The sequence below is a fragment of the Fringilla coelebs genome (genome assembly GCF_963513975.1).
Source record: "Fringilla coelebs genome assembly, chromosome: 23".
Taxonomy (NCBI): Eukaryota; Metazoa; Chordata; class Aves; order Passeriformes; family Fringillidae; genus Fringilla; species Fringilla coelebs.
In genome coordinates this window covers 6,567,149-6,583,681 of record NC_140049.1, presented here as the reverse complement: position 1 = coordinate 6,583,681, position 16,533 = coordinate 6,567,149, and the positions used below count along the sequence as shown (strand labels likewise).

The 16,533-nt window shown below is 43.9% G+C and overlaps 1 protein-coding gene across 4 annotated transcripts in view; it reads left to right on the top strand.

Annotated features, from left to right (window-relative positions):
• Positions 1–13,890, top strand: part of CEPT1 (choline/ethanolamine phosphotransferase 1) — a 32,976-nt gene extending 19,086 nt beyond the window's left edge. For 2 of the 4 annotated variants that reach the window (XM_084220817.1, XM_084220816.1), the window contains exons 6-9: positions 9,074–9,205; positions 9,851–10,009; positions 11,234–11,359; positions 13,037–13,888. In XM_084220817.1, coding sequence (XP_084076943.1) covers positions 9,074–9,205; positions 9,851–10,009; positions 11,234–11,359; positions 13,037–13,156 — 537 coding nt within the window. In that variant the 3' untranslated portion in view covers positions 13,157–13,888. Of the gene's footprint in view, positions 1–4,210; positions 4,296–9,073; positions 9,206–9,850; positions 10,010–11,233; positions 11,360–13,036 lie in introns of all 4 variants that reach the window. The other 2 variants (XM_084220815.1, XM_084220818.1) reach the window with 2 other exon arrangements.
• The last annotated feature ends 2,643 nt before the right edge of the window (positions 13,891–16,533 follow it).

The following is a 16,533-nucleotide window of genomic DNA, read 5'->3' as shown; positions in this document are numbered from 1 at the left end:
GTTTTGCTTTCTTACAGCTCTGTGTGTGGTACCTGCTTATATGTAATTAAATGTGATTATAGTAATTAAATGAGGCGGTCTGCAGGAACAAAGGCCTTTCCCTATTTTCTGCTTTTTTTCCCTTATTTTTTTGCTATAATTTGATACATGATCCATTGCTCCAAAATTGTGTTTTCTCTAATGTTAGCCATGGGAGAGTCACTTGAATGTGCAATGGAACTTGATGTAGAATAAAATACAGTACTAATGATGTCATACCTAAGCAGGACCATTATCACCCTGCTTTGGGAATGAATTCCCCATCCACTAAAGCAAGTTGTGGATGTATTTCCCCTCAAAAAGAAAGGCATTGGTCAGTCTCCCTCTGTAGAAACCCCCCTGATGGGGAGACTCCTAAAAAGTTGGGTGCTAGGAATGAGGCACAGATGGAACTCTTGGTTTTTTGGTCTTCAGGTTGTTGTTTATTTTTCTCTTATCAGAAGTTCTGCATGCCGTCTACATCTCAGACATAGCATACAAAGAGAAGGCACCAAAAGTCACAAGACACACAGATTCAAAGTCTTTTAAAGCTATTTTGTCCAATTAACTCTTAGAATGTAAGAGTTATTATTTCTGCCAATAACTAATTATTTTTCTGTCTATGCAACATCTGCATTGGGGTTCTTTTTAACCAGTCACTCTGTGCTCCCAACACTGTAAAATATGGAGAAGATGAAGAACAAGAAGGAGATCAGACAATGCCCAAAATCTTCTATCTTGTCCCCTATGTACCTCCATACTAAAAATCTAAATCTCTAAGTTTTTCACCCTTTGATAACCTATACTATCTATTTCACACACTCATAGATTCCAATTAATCCCAAAGTGTTAGAAGCTTTCTCCATGGACAAAGGTTAAAAGCAGTGTTCTCCTGAGGATCAGGACATCTCAGGACAGGCAGAGAAATATTCCCTGTGCCCTGGATTCCAGCATCCCTCCAAGTGGAGCAAGTGCTTTCCTGCAGCTCTGGTTTTGCCTTCCCATTTATTGTGTACTTCCCAGCTCTACCAGAGTTTAAAAGCACTTTGGTGACGTAGGCAATTTATGGATTTTTTTGATTGCTAGCTTATTCTACCTGGATACAATGCATAAATTGAAGTTAATCATTTAGGTGTAAGAATGCCCTCCTGATCACATGATGTGTTAATGTTTTCCAGGCATTGTGGCTATTGCTTTGCTCATGTCTGTCTTGACAAAACCATTGTTGCTTTGGTTTATAATGGCATTCTTTCACTTCTTTTTCATTTTAGGGGCTCTTTAGGACTTTTATGAAGGCTGATAGCCATCCACTTGTCTGTCCATTCCCATTTTTTCTCCCCTCTCTGGAGCTGTCAGGTCCCACTGGCTCAGTGTTGGGTTGTGTGGCTTCCAGGGGCTGAGCAGACCTTCCCTGCTGTCTCCTCAGGGCTCCCAGTATTCCTGAGGTCACGAGAAAAACACCAGGGAACCTGATGGGTTGGGAATTGGGACAGGAATTTCTTCTTTTTTGGCTGGACTGTTTTAGCCAAGCCAATCTCCTGACCCTACTGATGGCAGGAGATGGTGCTGGCACAGGAGGGAAAGTGGGGCTGCGCTGGTGTTTTTGGGGGAAGAAAGTGGTCGGATTTTAAGGAACTTGGGATGACTGCTCCATGTGGCAGCATCATAGATGTATCTGGTTCATGCTGTTGTTGCACAGTTATCTTGAATTCAAGTGAAACCCAGAGAGGAACAATGTGCCTCTTTCACACTTTGTGCTTCCAGATGTTGTTGCCTTCTGTGGTCGAGCTTTGAGGAGCTGCCTGTGGATGTCTGGATTCTTAGATTTCTGTCCAGAGGCACCTTAACTTCCTGCAAAAAAAAATTCACTGAATAATTCCAACATCAGGCATGTGCTTTACTGATATCAAGCCTATTGTTTTAAGTCATCTGACAGTGGTATGAGCATGGGATGTTCCCAGGCCGTTTTCCTCCTTGGGATTAAGAATTAATGCTTTCTTTAGGGGACAGTGTGGTGTTTAGTTTCTCCTCCGTAGGTCTTAATGCTTTTGTCTTTTGTTCTAAGGAACCATTTGGTATTAAAAATACAGAATATTAAGGTGGAACTGAAGTTAAAACTCATATTTGTTCTACAGTAGGAGATTCTTACTGTAAGTCAGGGGCAAGTTTTTAACAAATATCCTTGACTGCCTGATGCTGTTTCTGTTTGAGTTGGAAGGGCAGAGCCCTGGGCAGGAGAGTAAAGGTTGTGCCATGGCTGTGTAAAGATAAAACTGTTTCCCTTACCTCAGTCCAGGCACTGCTCCCCATGTATTTGTTGGGCTCTCAGTCTAGTGCAAAGGTTTGTCTGGCAGAATAACTTGGGTTTCCATACATGACTTTACTTTATTGTGCGTAAGATTTCTGCTGCCAAAAGAAACCTGGTTTCCTATCCGAGGAAAGCTGTAAGTTACCTCCGTGACTCATTAGTCACTGTTTCTGTGAACTTTCTCAGTTTCTTTCTGTTCTTTTGGAGATTGACAGAAGTAGTGAAATGAGCTAAAACACATTCCTGCACTCCTGGAATGGAGCTGTTCCAGTCCTTCCTTGGCTGGACACACTGAGAACACATTTCCATGCTGACTCCAAGGGCTGTGAGGAAGTAATTTGCATTAAATCAGTTGGTTTGTGTATCTCTGCTGAGCATTTTTATTTTTTTCTTGCAAGGTACCTCAGTGGCTCCATTTGTTTGTATCAGGACTGAAAACAGAGATATTTTAGAACATTCTTTCCTTAGCGTAAGTCAGTCTTTTACCCAGCCAGTTGTGATTGCCTTGCAGGATTGTTATTGAGCAAACTGAATATAGGAGGGCTCCAAAGGTTGTTTCCTGGATGTTCCATCTCCAGGTTTGTGTAGTGGAAAGCAAATTCGCAAAGCAATCATGGAATGGGTTGGGGTGGGAAGGATCTTAAAACTCCTCTCATTCCAGCCCCTGCCATGGAGGATGTCCACCATGGGATTTAGGTGCAGCCCTGGAATGATCCCTTGTGCATGTGGCTCTGCTGCTGATCAGACTGGAGATCCTCAAATGAGAGGATCCACTCCCAAACTGAAACAAAGCCTGTGGAGAAACACTGAGCTGATACTAAAATCAATTCCATGGTTCTGTAGCTCATTTAAGGCAGACAGAGGAAAGCCTACCCCATAATGCTTCTTCCCTGTGCAGGTGATATCAGCAGGGTTTTGTCACAGCAAAGCTTGTGTGTGCACGAAGGGATTTGGAGTGTTTTAGGTAGAACTATCTAATTGGAAATATGGATAAACCAGAAATGTTTCAAACTGACTTGAAGGGTTATTTTTGATGTAGCACTTCAGGGCAAGATACTATTATGTGGCTATAATATATATGTTATATATAACATACATCTATATGCATATATATAGATGTATAGAATGTGTGTCCCTATTTATAACATATATAGTGTATATACACCCCATCCATATATATATATCTATATATGTATATCTCACACCAGCAAGTCCATCCTCTCCATTTCACTTGTGTTTTTATATACTCCTATTTCTGGCATTCATTTGTACACCCATTTTCCCCTCTTTCTACCTCCAAGACTTTTACATGCTCCTTAAAACAAAGCCATAAATTTTCTGTTTTCTCCCATTCTTCCTGCAGCATATCCTGGCTCTGCTGGAACCAGAAGTGGTTTCTCTTCTTGCTGCCACTGCACTATTTCCATCAACCCTTTAGGGATTCGTGTTTCTTTTCAAAGCTTGATGCTATTCTGAGAATATTCATGTTAAGACAGGGTAGGGAATATAATAGGGGTTAAAAATACATTTTTAGAATTTTATCATCTGTACTAAATTCTTGGTTTTTTTGGTGGACAAGGTTAAAACTGAATATTTATTTCTGCAGCTGCCACTGGGCAGTGAAGAGTTCCAATGTTTCTGGTTGATAAAATGGACTTCTGTTATTGCACTGTGAAGTAAAACAAAATTATAGTACAGCATTGCTCTTAATTTGAACAATAAAACTAAATACATTTTTGCCTTCTAAATTATTGGTGAGTTTTTCCTCTTTTCCTCAGCATTTATACTGTGCATGACAGAGCTGTGCTGCTGAGCTTGCAAATAACTGACTTGAAATTGCTTTGAATAATTATGCTTTTTTTTTGGCTTTTTATACCTAATCAGAATTGATGTGACTGAAGTACAAATCTTCATAATAATCATGCATTTACTGGCAGTGATTGGAGGACCACCTTTTTGGCAATCTCTGGTAATTTTGCTTGTGTTCTTATTTTATCCTTTGTAATAATCCAGTGATCACTGAAGGACTCCTGCACATCTTGAGGCAGTTTCACTTCTGCAGGAAGGTTTCACTTTTCCTTATAAATGGAAACAGATTTTTGAATTCAGATTCCCATGGAATTAACTGTGGGTTCTGTCTGTACCAGAGTCATTAAAACAAGGTTATTTTATACCCTGTGCATGCCGGTAAAAAGCTATCAAACATTGATATGAACATAACATGAACTTAAGCCTTTGGTGAAATCCTGGCCAAAACCTGAATGAATTTCTTGCAGTAAGTGGAGGAATATTAAACTGGATGAGGATTTGGGGAACTCTTGGAGAGCAGTTGGGAGCCATCAGTAGATAATTTGGCCTGGATGTGGCTGATGACTCTGATTTGTGTAAGGGGACAACCCCCACTTGTCAGGTTTTTCCTTTTAAACTAAGATGATCCAGATTAAATGAGCTACTGACACAGCCTGGCTGCAGAACTTTTATTTATATCTATGTCTATGTATATATCTATATATAATATAGATATGTTGATATAGGCTTGCCAGGCCATGTCAGCTGACAGTTTAATAATAATGATAATTGTAATAATAGCAATACAATAGTAAGTATTACTGAAGCCACATTGAGCTATCAAAATGGCATTGTCCATAGAAAAGCATGTATACATACATACATTAAAAATATGTAAGTTTACGGGAAATAAAATCCAAAGCATTGATTTCCTGAAAGGTTTTCCTAGTTTTCCTTCCTGGTTATTGATCTTCTCTCTGTATTTGGTAAATGCAATTCTTAAGGAGAAAGAAATCTTTATTTCTGTAACACCAAGAGATGGTCAAAAGTCCCTGAAAAGCTTCACCCCAAATGGATGAATTTCTAATGTGCTCTGTGTAATGGGAGCAGTGAACCTACAGTATGTGGAGAGGATCCCACATGAGCTAATCGTGGCCATCCTGATTTTGCTGCTTATGCTTTCAGGCTTAAAACCCTAAAGCCCTTAATTAATTCTCTAAACTGGAATGTAAATACAGTCTATAGGGAATGAGGGTGGGAAGGGCTGATTACAAACTAAAAATGAGACTACATGTCACCTTATTGATGACATTAATATCTAGAAATATTAATGTGGCCAACATCCCGATGCAGCTATAATTTAATATTCTGTGTTATCAAGAGAATTTATCAATTCCTGTTCTCAGTTTCCTCTTAAAAAAAAAAAAAGCGGGAGTGGGGAGTGCTGCTACAGCAACCTCTGGAATAGTTCAGAAATGTTTGTGTGAGCTTAGAAATGGATCTCTTGTTATTAAATAGCTTAAATAACTCCAAAATGGCCTTTTAAATAACCCTTTTCAGCAAAATCTTGAAATCTTATCAGAAGTTCTGGGTTGGAGCAGCCTTTGCCTGAGGCAGCTCCCAAAAATATTAAACTGTTTTGATTAGTTTAACGGAGCATTTCTCCAGAGAACAACATTAATCAGGTATCCCATGACAATCCTGTTTCATTCAATGAGTGAGATTTTGTGTTCATTTAGAGATAAATGTTGCTTACTGCTTGCAGAGCAAAATAAATCACGCAACCCCTTCTCACCCAGCCCTCTCTAATCCTTTAATACTTGATGTGACTGCAAAGTTGGTGGTTTGGTATTTTCTGTTTGCTTCTGTTTGGGGGAAATAGGGAGTATATATGGTTGTGTACTCAAACATTCCACTTTTCATGGGAAAAGCAAAACACTCTGAACAGGCAAAATGCAGAGTTGTGAATTTTGGAAATTGTTGCTTTCATTACCTTTCTTTTATTCCATGAAACTGTGTGTGTCTGTCCTGGCTCCCTCCATTCTGGCAGTGTAAATTCTCTTCAAAGCCTGTTAAATGCTGCTCCCCATGCTTCTGGAGCTGGGTAATTCCTGTGGGATGCTGAGTATGGCTCAGCTTGGATCATTTGGGACACGTGAGTGAAGCAAGGAAGCTTAGAGTAACTTTTTTAATAGATTGTCTATTTGGAGTTGATTTTGCTGCTTGAAGCAAGAAAAGTGCTGCAATTGCTGGAGTTTTCTCCCATAGGGTCTGGAATATGGAAAAGCACAAACACTTTGGGAATATGAAGCTGGAATTCAGCCCTCTGGAAGTTGTTCCTTGGGCAGATGTGACTGCAGTTTTTCTGGACAGCTCCAACCTCCAGCTGGGATCCAGCCCTGTGAGAAGGACTCCAGGGTCCGAGTTGCCCGGCTGGCTGTGGTATTTGTGGGATTGGTGACAGGAGGAGTTCCTGGAGGAAGCAGAACTCTTATGTGCTCTCTCCCTGCTGCTGCCATGAGCCCTTAGCTGGCTCTGCTCTGGTCTATTCTCTCATAATTTTATTTTTTAAATCCCAATTCATTCTGCACAAAACTGATGAAATGTACTCTGGAGTCCTGGGAGTAATTTTCTGGCAAAATATTCCAGACTTGCTTTAATGCCGGCTCTGGCAGCCACTCCTGACTCCGTCCATTGCCTGCTGCCACTTGGTTACTGCCATGCCTGGGCTCTTCCCAGACAAGATCTGGAATCATGGAATGGTTTAGTTTGGAATGGACCTTAAAGCTCATTCAGTCCCACCCCCTGCCATGGGCAGAGACACCTTCCACTAGACCAGGTTGCTCCAAGCCCTGTCCAGCCTGGAATGCTTCTTTCCTAGGGTTCACCTGGAGTCTGCAGCTCTCTGGGCAATGCAGCTTTCTGCCTCTGATTGGTCTCAGAGGGTTTAAAAGAGAACATCATTTGCCTGTAAAAGATGTGACTGGTGATGCTTCCCTGCATCGCTGACATGGTTTTGGGAAGTTCTGCCTGCATGTGGCTTTGCATGAAGCCCCTGGAATCACCAGGAAGGGCAGAATAGTTGCAGGGACTGTAGTGATACATGGAGTACCAGACAGGGAAGCCTTGCAGTCTTACAGTGTCCTCTGAGTTAAAACTCAGGGGCTGCGGTGTCACTTTGTAGGAACATTTCCCGCTCTCCCTCCGGTCAGAGGGAAAAAAAATAAAAGTAATCTGATATGTGCATGATTTTGCTGCTTCCCACTTTTGGCTTTGGTGATCCCCTTTTGTATGCAGAGAAATTCAGCAGGTGCTGACTTTTTAGTCCACGCCTGCCTTTCCTCTGCCAAATTTCTGTATGTGGCTGTTTCTTAATATTTTTTTTCTTCAGACATGTTTTGCACTAATGCAGCTGCTGTGGAGGCCAAAGGGAAGGTGTTAAGAACCTAAAATTGGTCAAACTGGGTGTGGCCTTATCTTCTCCTTCCCTGAGCATCCTTCTCCAGTGTTCTAGTGGCAGCTGGGAGTTCATGGGGTATTTTTCCCAGCCAATTCCCTTTGTCTTGGGGAAATGTCAACCATAATGTCTTTTGACTCCTGTAATGGAGTTTGCTACTGTTTCTTTTGCTTGTAAAAGTCAATCCACCCCTTCTTTAAATACCAAAGTTCTGAGGCAGAGGCCAGCACAGGTACCTGCTTTTAGAGGAGCTCGAGGAGTCCTGAGCCTCCTGACATTAATGAATGATTACAAGTAGTGCTCCAGTCTGGCAATTCAAGCCTTCTCTTTACTTGTCTTTATTCTTTCTGTACAATCTTGTAGGAAATGCCTTTTTTTTTTTTTTTTTTTTTTTTTGCCTTAACAGGGTAGCCTTAGCGAGGGAGAAATATATTTGAGTGTCATAAAACTGGACAGGGTTTGGGGCGTAGGCTGAACAGGGCATGAAGGGTTAAAGCTCCTCTGCCTCTTAATCATGTCCTGGAAAGAGGAAGAGATTGAGTTGTTGAATGGAATAGAAAACTTAGGATCTTCAAGAACGATCTTCCAGCTCTAGTAGGGTTTGGACAGCGCTCTCAGGCATAGGGTTGGGTTGTTGGGCTGTCTGTGTAGGAACAGTGGTTGGACTGGATGCTCCTGGTGGGTCCCTTCCAACTCATAATATTTCATGTTTACCTGCTGAAAGCTACTCTGAGAGTGTAATTAAAGAAAAATAGAAGCAATTTGACCTCCTTTGGCCTTCTGTTCCTGGCTGGACTCATTGGGGAGCCAAGCATTTATTCATTTGAGTGCCATGACTTCAGTTCCTGAACAAAGAGCTTGTAGTAGTTGAATAGATACAGTTGGGAAGTTTGGGGTAGTTATCTCTAAACACTTGCTCCCATAACATATTTCCTGTGGTTTACTTTGGACTATTTTTCATTTCTGGTTTTTCCTGTTCTGCTTGAAACAGGACTGTTAAAAAACGAAGGAAACTTTCAAAACTGCCTGTGCTTGTTCTCCCCTTCTTTAGCAACCTCATCCTTCCTCTCCTGGGTCACTGACTCTCATCTGACTTGTCTGATCTCTTTGCTTGCCTTGCCTTGCACAAAAGTTCGGATCCAGTGCTTGAAAGTGTTTATCTGACCATCCCCAAGTGGCTCTTCTGCCCAGTTTGCTCTTGACTGCAGCTTCAGGAAAGGTGATGGTTCTCTCCTCCGGGATGATTTAGAGGAAGTTCTTGGTTTCTGTCCGTTTCTCTGCTTTTGGTGTCTCTTCTCTGGTAACTGAACATAAGTCCGACTTTCTGGGAAGCTTCATGGAAGCTTTTGGAAAATAAATTTTTCTCTGTAGAACTGTCAATCTCTGAATAGCAGAGAGAGAAGAGCAAATGTGTTGAAAAGTGGAGTGTTTGAGTGCACCTGAAATATTAACCCAAATTTGAGTTTGTACATATTGTAACTTCTTGTCTCTCTTCCACTAAGATTCCAATACTGAATATTCAGGTGAAAATATTCCCAGCTCTTTGTACTGTGGCAGGAACCGTATTCTCCTGTACAAACTACTTTGGTGTGATCTTCACGGGTGGAGTTGGCAAAAATGGATCCACTATAGCAGTGAGTACCTTGGGCTGCCAGTTCCTCTTCAGCACAGAGGCTCTTCAGCCACAGTTTCTATTTAACATAATCCCCCCTCCATGGAAAATATTTTCCTTTCAGATCCTCACTGGCTTGGGAAAACAAGTTAATATTGCGTGTGTAAGAATAGTAGATTTAGGAGTCAAAGTTTTAAATTTTTTTATTAAAAGTACTCATTGTACTTTGTTTTTGAATTAATGAAACAAATGAAGTTATACAAATACACCCCTAACTGAAGAGTTCCTAGAAAAATCCAGTGTAAAAATCCATTCAGAAAGAAATTTTTCAAGAAGATTCTGGATGTGATCCTTCTGAAAGATCTATATTATTTATATTACCAATGTAAAAGAATGAGTGGAGGTGTCTGCACAAGCACCTTCTGTTGTAGTGTTCTTGATGCCTAAAATCTGATTTTTTCCCCAGAACCTGAAAGTTTCCATCACATTCTCAGCTGATGCGTGCTCAAGTTTCACTACTTTTTGTTCCTTTTACCACCAGCATTCAGAAAGATGTTTCTAATGTGATTTTATTTTTAACCCCTCATTGCACACCACATTAGGGGCTCTTTGCGGTTTCTTTGCAACGTGCACATTTTATTAACGTCATGCTTTAATCTCACCACAGGGAACAAGTGTCCTCTCACCTTTTCTCCATATTGGCTCAGTGATTGCCTTGGCTGCAATGATCTACAAGAAATCTGCTGTGCAGCTCTTTGAGAGGCACCCCTGCCTCTACATCCTGACTTTTGGCTTTGTGTCTGCCAAGATCACAAATAAACTGGTGGTGAGTGTGCCAGTACCTTCCCCATTCTTGTTGCAGGAGAACTTTTTGTAGATTATGGAGCTCTCTGGGTATTCCACTGAGTAACTGGCACTTGTTTGTGCACTGATAAGATACTCATGCTTTGCTTTAAGTAGCCTGGAGGTGCAGCAGAGTCTTTTTGTATTTGAAAGGGCATTGGAAACATGGAGGTGATAGTGTGGTTGCACAGGCAGCACCAGACAGCTCAGAGCTGTTTCTCCCCCTTCCCCAGCTGTTAATTCACACATTTGCAATGCATTTGTGCACGTGTGAAGAGTTGGGCTGGACCAGAGGGGGCTGGAATCCCCCTCAGACACAAAGGGGAGGAAGTTTTGGCAGAAGGAGAGGAGGAGAGGAGGTGATGGAGCTGCTGAGGTTTGGAACACTTCCTGAGGGTTTAATTTGAAGAATTGGAGGAAAATAGGGGTTAAAATAGATAACAGGTTTATACAAGGGCAGAGGTGTCATTGAATGAGGGTTAAACAGCTCCTGCCTCAAAGGCCACCCCAGTTCTGCAGGCCTCTGTTGGGCTATTGTGAGCTGGGTCAGTGCTGGACTTAACTCGCAGTGAAAGAGTTTAAATTCATAGTGGAGGAAGAGTTTAGGCTCACAGTGGAAGAAGAGTTTCATTCATACCAGGCCTGCTTTGGTGCTCAGTCCCATCCCAGTTGTGCTGTGCCGTGAGGATGGAGCGTGGGATGGTCTGTGCACCCAGAGAGGTGAGAAGGGCACACTTGAACACAAAAAATATTTATCAAATTTTAACCAGAGAGAGGTGGTGATCCTTATGGAATGGGAGAAAAAGAGGTGGAGGGAGAGGAACAGCAAGTGTCCTTGACGTTTTGAGTTCCAGCAGCTGTGAGATTTTGTTTCCAGGCTCAACTTTAAAAGTTACCAGTCTGCTTCCATTTCACTCTTTGGTTTCTGGGAGGAGGAAGAGGTGAGCTGGAAAACTTGTTAGTTTTTTTCCTGTGCTACATTCTCTGTTCTAATAAAAGATGCCTCTCTGAAAACGTTGCCTCTCTCTTGCATCTCTGTGGAGCAGCACCATGGTTCAAACAATATTGTTGCTGCCACTTGAGTATTTGGTATTTTGCAGTAATGTGGTTTGAATTGTATGGTTTTGGCTTTGTGTGTTCTGAAATCATTCTGCTTTGGCTGGCATGTATTTATTTCTTAAACTTCTCTTTTTTTTTTTTACTTCAGGTTGCGCACATGACCAAGAGTGAGATGTATCTTTATGACACAGCATTCATAGGCCCAGCATTGCTGTTCCTTGACCAGTATTTTAACAGCTTTATTGATGAGTATATTGTCCTCTGGATTGCCCTGGTGAGTCCAAGCTCTGCCACTAATTAATTGTGTTGGCTGTGCCCAGCTGAATCCCCTGGAGGGGGTTGGGTTTGAAGCTGGTGCAGGGCTGAGCAGGGTCACAGTGTCCCTGATTTGGTGTTGTGACAGTCCTGGGCACTGTCTTTAGGGGTGGTCTGGGTGAGGGGATCGAGGCACTCCCAGTCAGTTTGCAGAGGACACCAGGCTGGGTGGGATGTAGATCTTCTGGAGGAATCTGGACAGGCTGGATGCATGGCTGAGGCCAGCGGTGGGAGGATCAACCAGGCCAAGTGCCAGGTCCTGTCCTCGGGTCACAACAGCCCCACAGAATGCTCCAGGCTGGGAGAAGAGTGTCTGGAAAGCTGGGAAGGGATCTGGTAGTTCTGGTGACAGTGGCTGGACATGAACCCAGATGGGCAACATCACCTGGGCTGTCAACAGCCATGGTGTGTCCCGGAGGCCCAGTGTGGTTCCCTGTGCTGGCACTGCTGGGGCAGCTCCAGTCCTGGGGCAGCTCTGGGCCCCTCCTGACAAGAGAGACACTGAGGGGCTGGGGTGTGTCCAGGGAAGGGAGGAGAGCTGGGGAAGGGTCTGGAGCACCAGGAGCAGCTGAGGGAGCTTTAGGGGCTCAGCCCGGAGGAAAGTTCTAGCTCTGCACAACTCCCTGACAGGAAGGTGCAGCCAGGGGAGGTCAGGCTCTGCTGCCAGGCAGCAAGGGCAAGGACAAGAGGAAATGGCTTCAAGCTGGGCCAGGAAGTTGAGGTTGGATATTTGAAAAAAAAATGCTGAAAGAATTAATCAGGCATTGGAATAAATTGCTCAGGGCAGTGATGGAGTCACCCTACCTGGAAGAGTTCATGAGGATTCTGAATGTGACACCTGGTGACATGGGTTAAGGATGATTATGGTGGCTCTGGGGTGATGATGGGACTTGATGATCTTGAAGGTCACTTCCAGCCTTGATGACTGTGATAGTTTAAAACTTCAAAGCACTGTAGCAAATACTCAAAGCTTAGATTAGAATATTTTGCAAATGAGTGTTGCTGCCTCGTTAACAGGGTCTCTGTGATGGGCAATGCTGGGGTGCTCTGGCTGTGGCTTAAGATCTGGAATGTCTGTCATGACTCCAGCACCCATCGGGATAAACATCCTAAATTCAACTTATCTGGGCTTATCAAATGTACAGTTTTAATGTACAAAAACAGTATTAACCTTTCAGTAAAATTGTGTTGGTGTGATGGGAAAAGATGTGTGTTTGGCTATCACCATTCTGAGTTAATGGGGCATTTCACAGTATCTCTGTAGCTGCTGTAACCCTTTTCCACTTTCTGATTGTAGAATTAAGAGTCTGTCTTGTCTTAGGCTGGAAGAAAGCCCACAATTCCCAGAAACTCTTTAGGGAGTGACGCCCCATCCCTGGAAGTGTCCAAGGCCAGGTTGGACAGAGCTTGGAGTCTGGTGTAGTGGAAGGTGTCCCTGCCCGTGGCAGGGGTGGAGCTGGATGGGCTCTAAGGTCTCTTCCATCCCAGGCCAGTCTGGGATTCCGTGGTTATTCCTGAAGTTAGAGATTCAGCTCAATGGACCACAGTGCTGTGGTTGTAGAGTGTGGGCTGTTATACACATACCAGCACATAAGGAACATGTGGGTATAACTGTGGATGATTTTTTCCTGTGCAGATCCTGTCCCTGTTTGACCTGCTCCGATACTGCGTCAGCGTGTGCAACCAGATCGCCGCCCACCTGCACATCCACGTGTTCCGCATCAAGGGCTGCCCCACGCACTCGAACCACCACTAGGGATGGGAGCTGCCACAGGGGAATGGAGAAGCAGTTAGGTTTCTACAGGAATGGATGAAGACTTGTAGGAGACTAAGGCTAAAAGCAGATAAGAACAAAGTAATTTATAATAATCAATGTTGTATAACTTTTCTTCTTCGTTATCAGTAACACTCCTTAACTAGTCTCCTGCCTGAGAGAGTGAATTCCAAGTACACCCTAGTCAACTTTCCATGTAGTCAACTCTGTTGGTTCCAAGCCCGGGAAAGCATGCAGGAAGAAAATGCTCTGTCTTTGTAATTACCTTGATTACAAATTAATCTCTCTATGGTGAATGGATCCCCACCAACTGAAGTTTCTAATGTAGTATAATTACAGCTGCAATCTGACTTGCTTTTAATTTTAATATTTCATCATCTCTTAGTGAAATACTTGTTTAGTGTCCACTTGGAATTTATTTACTAAAGACCTGAGCTGTTAAAAACCCAGAGATATCTCACTAAGTTGTGTGGCTGCAGCAGCTGCCAGGTGGGAGCCAGGCTGGGGTGGTTTTTGCTCGTGCATTGCTCACAAAGCGGTTTCATGCTGAACAGGGTCCTGCGAGCCAAGGGGTGCCCGGCATGCAAAATAGTGTGGTATCTTTGTCAATTAATTTTATTTTTTTAAATAAACATTATCTAAAAAGACAACTTATTTCTCAATTTTCTTCACTGGAAAAGACTATAAGAAAAATAATTTTACTGTTTACTTTTTTATGTATAAAACTTAAGCAAAATTTCCTTTCTGCTCTTAATAAATAAGAATTCTGAGAGCAACAGTTGTCTTGAGATGTATGTGTTGCTCTGTTGTGCTTAGACTTGTGAATGACAAACCTGTGTGTGGTTTAGAGAGTAGTTCTCCAGTGCTTTTATGTGGATCATGTCGTTCCAGGACCTCTGAGAGCTTTGCTCGCTATATAGTGCAGTAAGCTTGGGTTTCTTTATCCTGTCATTGTTTTCATACAGTTTTAACTGTCATGAACTGCATGAGGGACACTAAGATTAATGGAGGGTTTAATTGCATGTTCATGAAGTTCACGTGGTGCCACAGGCCCTGGCACTGAGGCGAACTTCAGCCCTGAGCAAAGGGGCTGAAGCACTGAGCAGGGAATGACTCTGCGCAGGATCCACCTTGGCTGTGAGGAAACTTCTGGGGACAGAGCTGGAATGCTGGGATCCCATGTCTGAAATCCCAGCCCTCGAACCATGGAGCATTTCTCTGAAGGTGGGAAGGAAATCCTCTGTACTGAGAGGTCAGGCCAAGGCAGTCCTTGTGGACAATGACATGGCTCTTAAGGAATCAAACACAGCTCATGGTCAGAAAAAAAAATGAACCAAAACCCCTCACACCTCAGTAAGAGTAAATCAAACCCTCCCTCAGCTCCTGTAAGCACTGATGTGGATTTCCTGTGATACCCCAGTGATAAGAAAATGTGCTCAGGAAGTGGAGAGAAAGCTCAGTTTCTGCAGCGCTTGGAGAGGTTTGAAACCCTTGTGCCCTGTCCCTGGGCAGTGCTCAGTGTCTGGCTGCCATGGACTGAGAGGCTGAGCTTGCTTGTGTCCTGGCAGGGACTGGACTGGAGGGGGCATGGAGGAAGATGGCTCTGCTTTAGTGGTTGCAGTGTTTGTGGGGAGAGCCTAGGCTGGCCCTGCTGGCCTGTGCTAGCAAGTGGAGCAGAGGTGCCAGGCCCTTTGGCTCAGCCTTGGCACAGGGAAGTGCTCAGTCTTGTGGTTTCTGTGCTTGGAAGAGTCTTGGTTCCTTCCCATGGGGTGGCACCGTGTCAGCAAGTGAGGTGGAGGTCATGTGTCAGCCTGGGGGCACTGGGGGAATCAGGAACATGCTCGGGGTGAGGAGGAGATTCCTGTAAGGCTTCCCCACTCCACGCTTGCACTCCCACTTTGAATCTTGTGAGCAGCAGTTTTATGGCAAGAGCAGCTGAGGGTTCTTTGGGGACCTGGCCCTGTGCTGGGGGTCCTGTCAGGGTCCCTGCCAGGCTGGAGCCAGAGAGGGGATTTGACTCCTGCATCCTGACACACCAGGGGCAGCTGCCAAGTGTCCTGGAGCTCTGCTCCAAGTACCTTGGTGCCAGGAGCATCTCCATGCATGAGGTGACAGCTCTAGAATGACATTTTTAGATATAAGTGGAATTCAGGGAGCTCATTGAGTTTTAACAGCAATGAGCTGGGGAAAGAGTTGATCTGGACAATGTAGCCCCTGCTACTGTCCTTCAAGGGCAGCAGGTAAGTCTGCAAGGGAAGAGAGTGGAAGGGTTTGAACATGCCCTTTACAAATCACGTGTTTCCTTTCATCAGCATAAAGTGGGTGCAGAACTGTTGCTTGGAAAGTCCCTCCCTGGAGTGTGAGTGGTTTCCCTGAATCAGAATCAGTCTGGTGGTTTATCAAATGCAACCTTTACCCAAACACCTCTGTGCCCACTTTCCCATGTAAACAAGGAGATTGCTGCTCTCAGTCCTCAGGGGTTTAAGATTAGGCCACTCCAAATAATTTGTTACTAATACTTGAGACTGGAGAAGAACTAAAGCCTTTAAAAGGCTGTGCAGGACCAGACTTCCATGTGCAAAGCTAAAGCCTGTTGCTGTTCAGGAAATGCAGTAGGACACCTTTTTCTGAGCTTTTCACTCCCTGGAAGTTTGGATGCCTCCAGCCAAGAAAAAATTCCTTTTTTCTGCTGATACAGTTTCAGTGTGAGCAGTGAACAGTCACTGCTAGCAATCCAAGCCCTCTAAAGTGCTGCTATGGCTCTGGGTTTGGTGGCACATAATGGAATAAACGACCTTTCCACCTGCCTTGTTTGTGTCCATGGGTCACCTCAGATGTGCTTGTGGGGCTGAGAATGGGGACAGGGGATTTACGGGCTCAGCCTGATCCCATGATGGGACCCTTTCACTTTCTGTTCTGTTGAGAAGACACTCAGGAGGGAGAACTTCTGCAGCAGCAGCACCTGAGAATGAGAACACGCCCTGCTAAAACAATACAGTTCTGCTCTGCAGGTTTTCCTCAGTTTGTAAAGAGAAGCTGGAAGTTTCCACTGGGTGTTGTGTTGGCTCCTTAAGAACTGCTGAAGGAGTTCCCTTGCTCTGATAAGGGGTTTAACACAGGAAAGGGGCAGGTCACGACACCTCAGGGCCTCTTTCCGTGTCATCAAACCATCAGCTTTGTTTCAAAGCACTATTTTCTTCCTCCCATCCTACCCAGCTTGCCCCGGTACCTCCAGCGCTGCTGTGACCTAGCTGTGAGCATGGAATGGAGCTGCAGAGGAGTTTAATAATTTCCAGAGGGTGAGGACTACAGCAGTTCAGAGGTTATGGCCTGGTGGGCTGGAAGCAGGGTGGGAACAG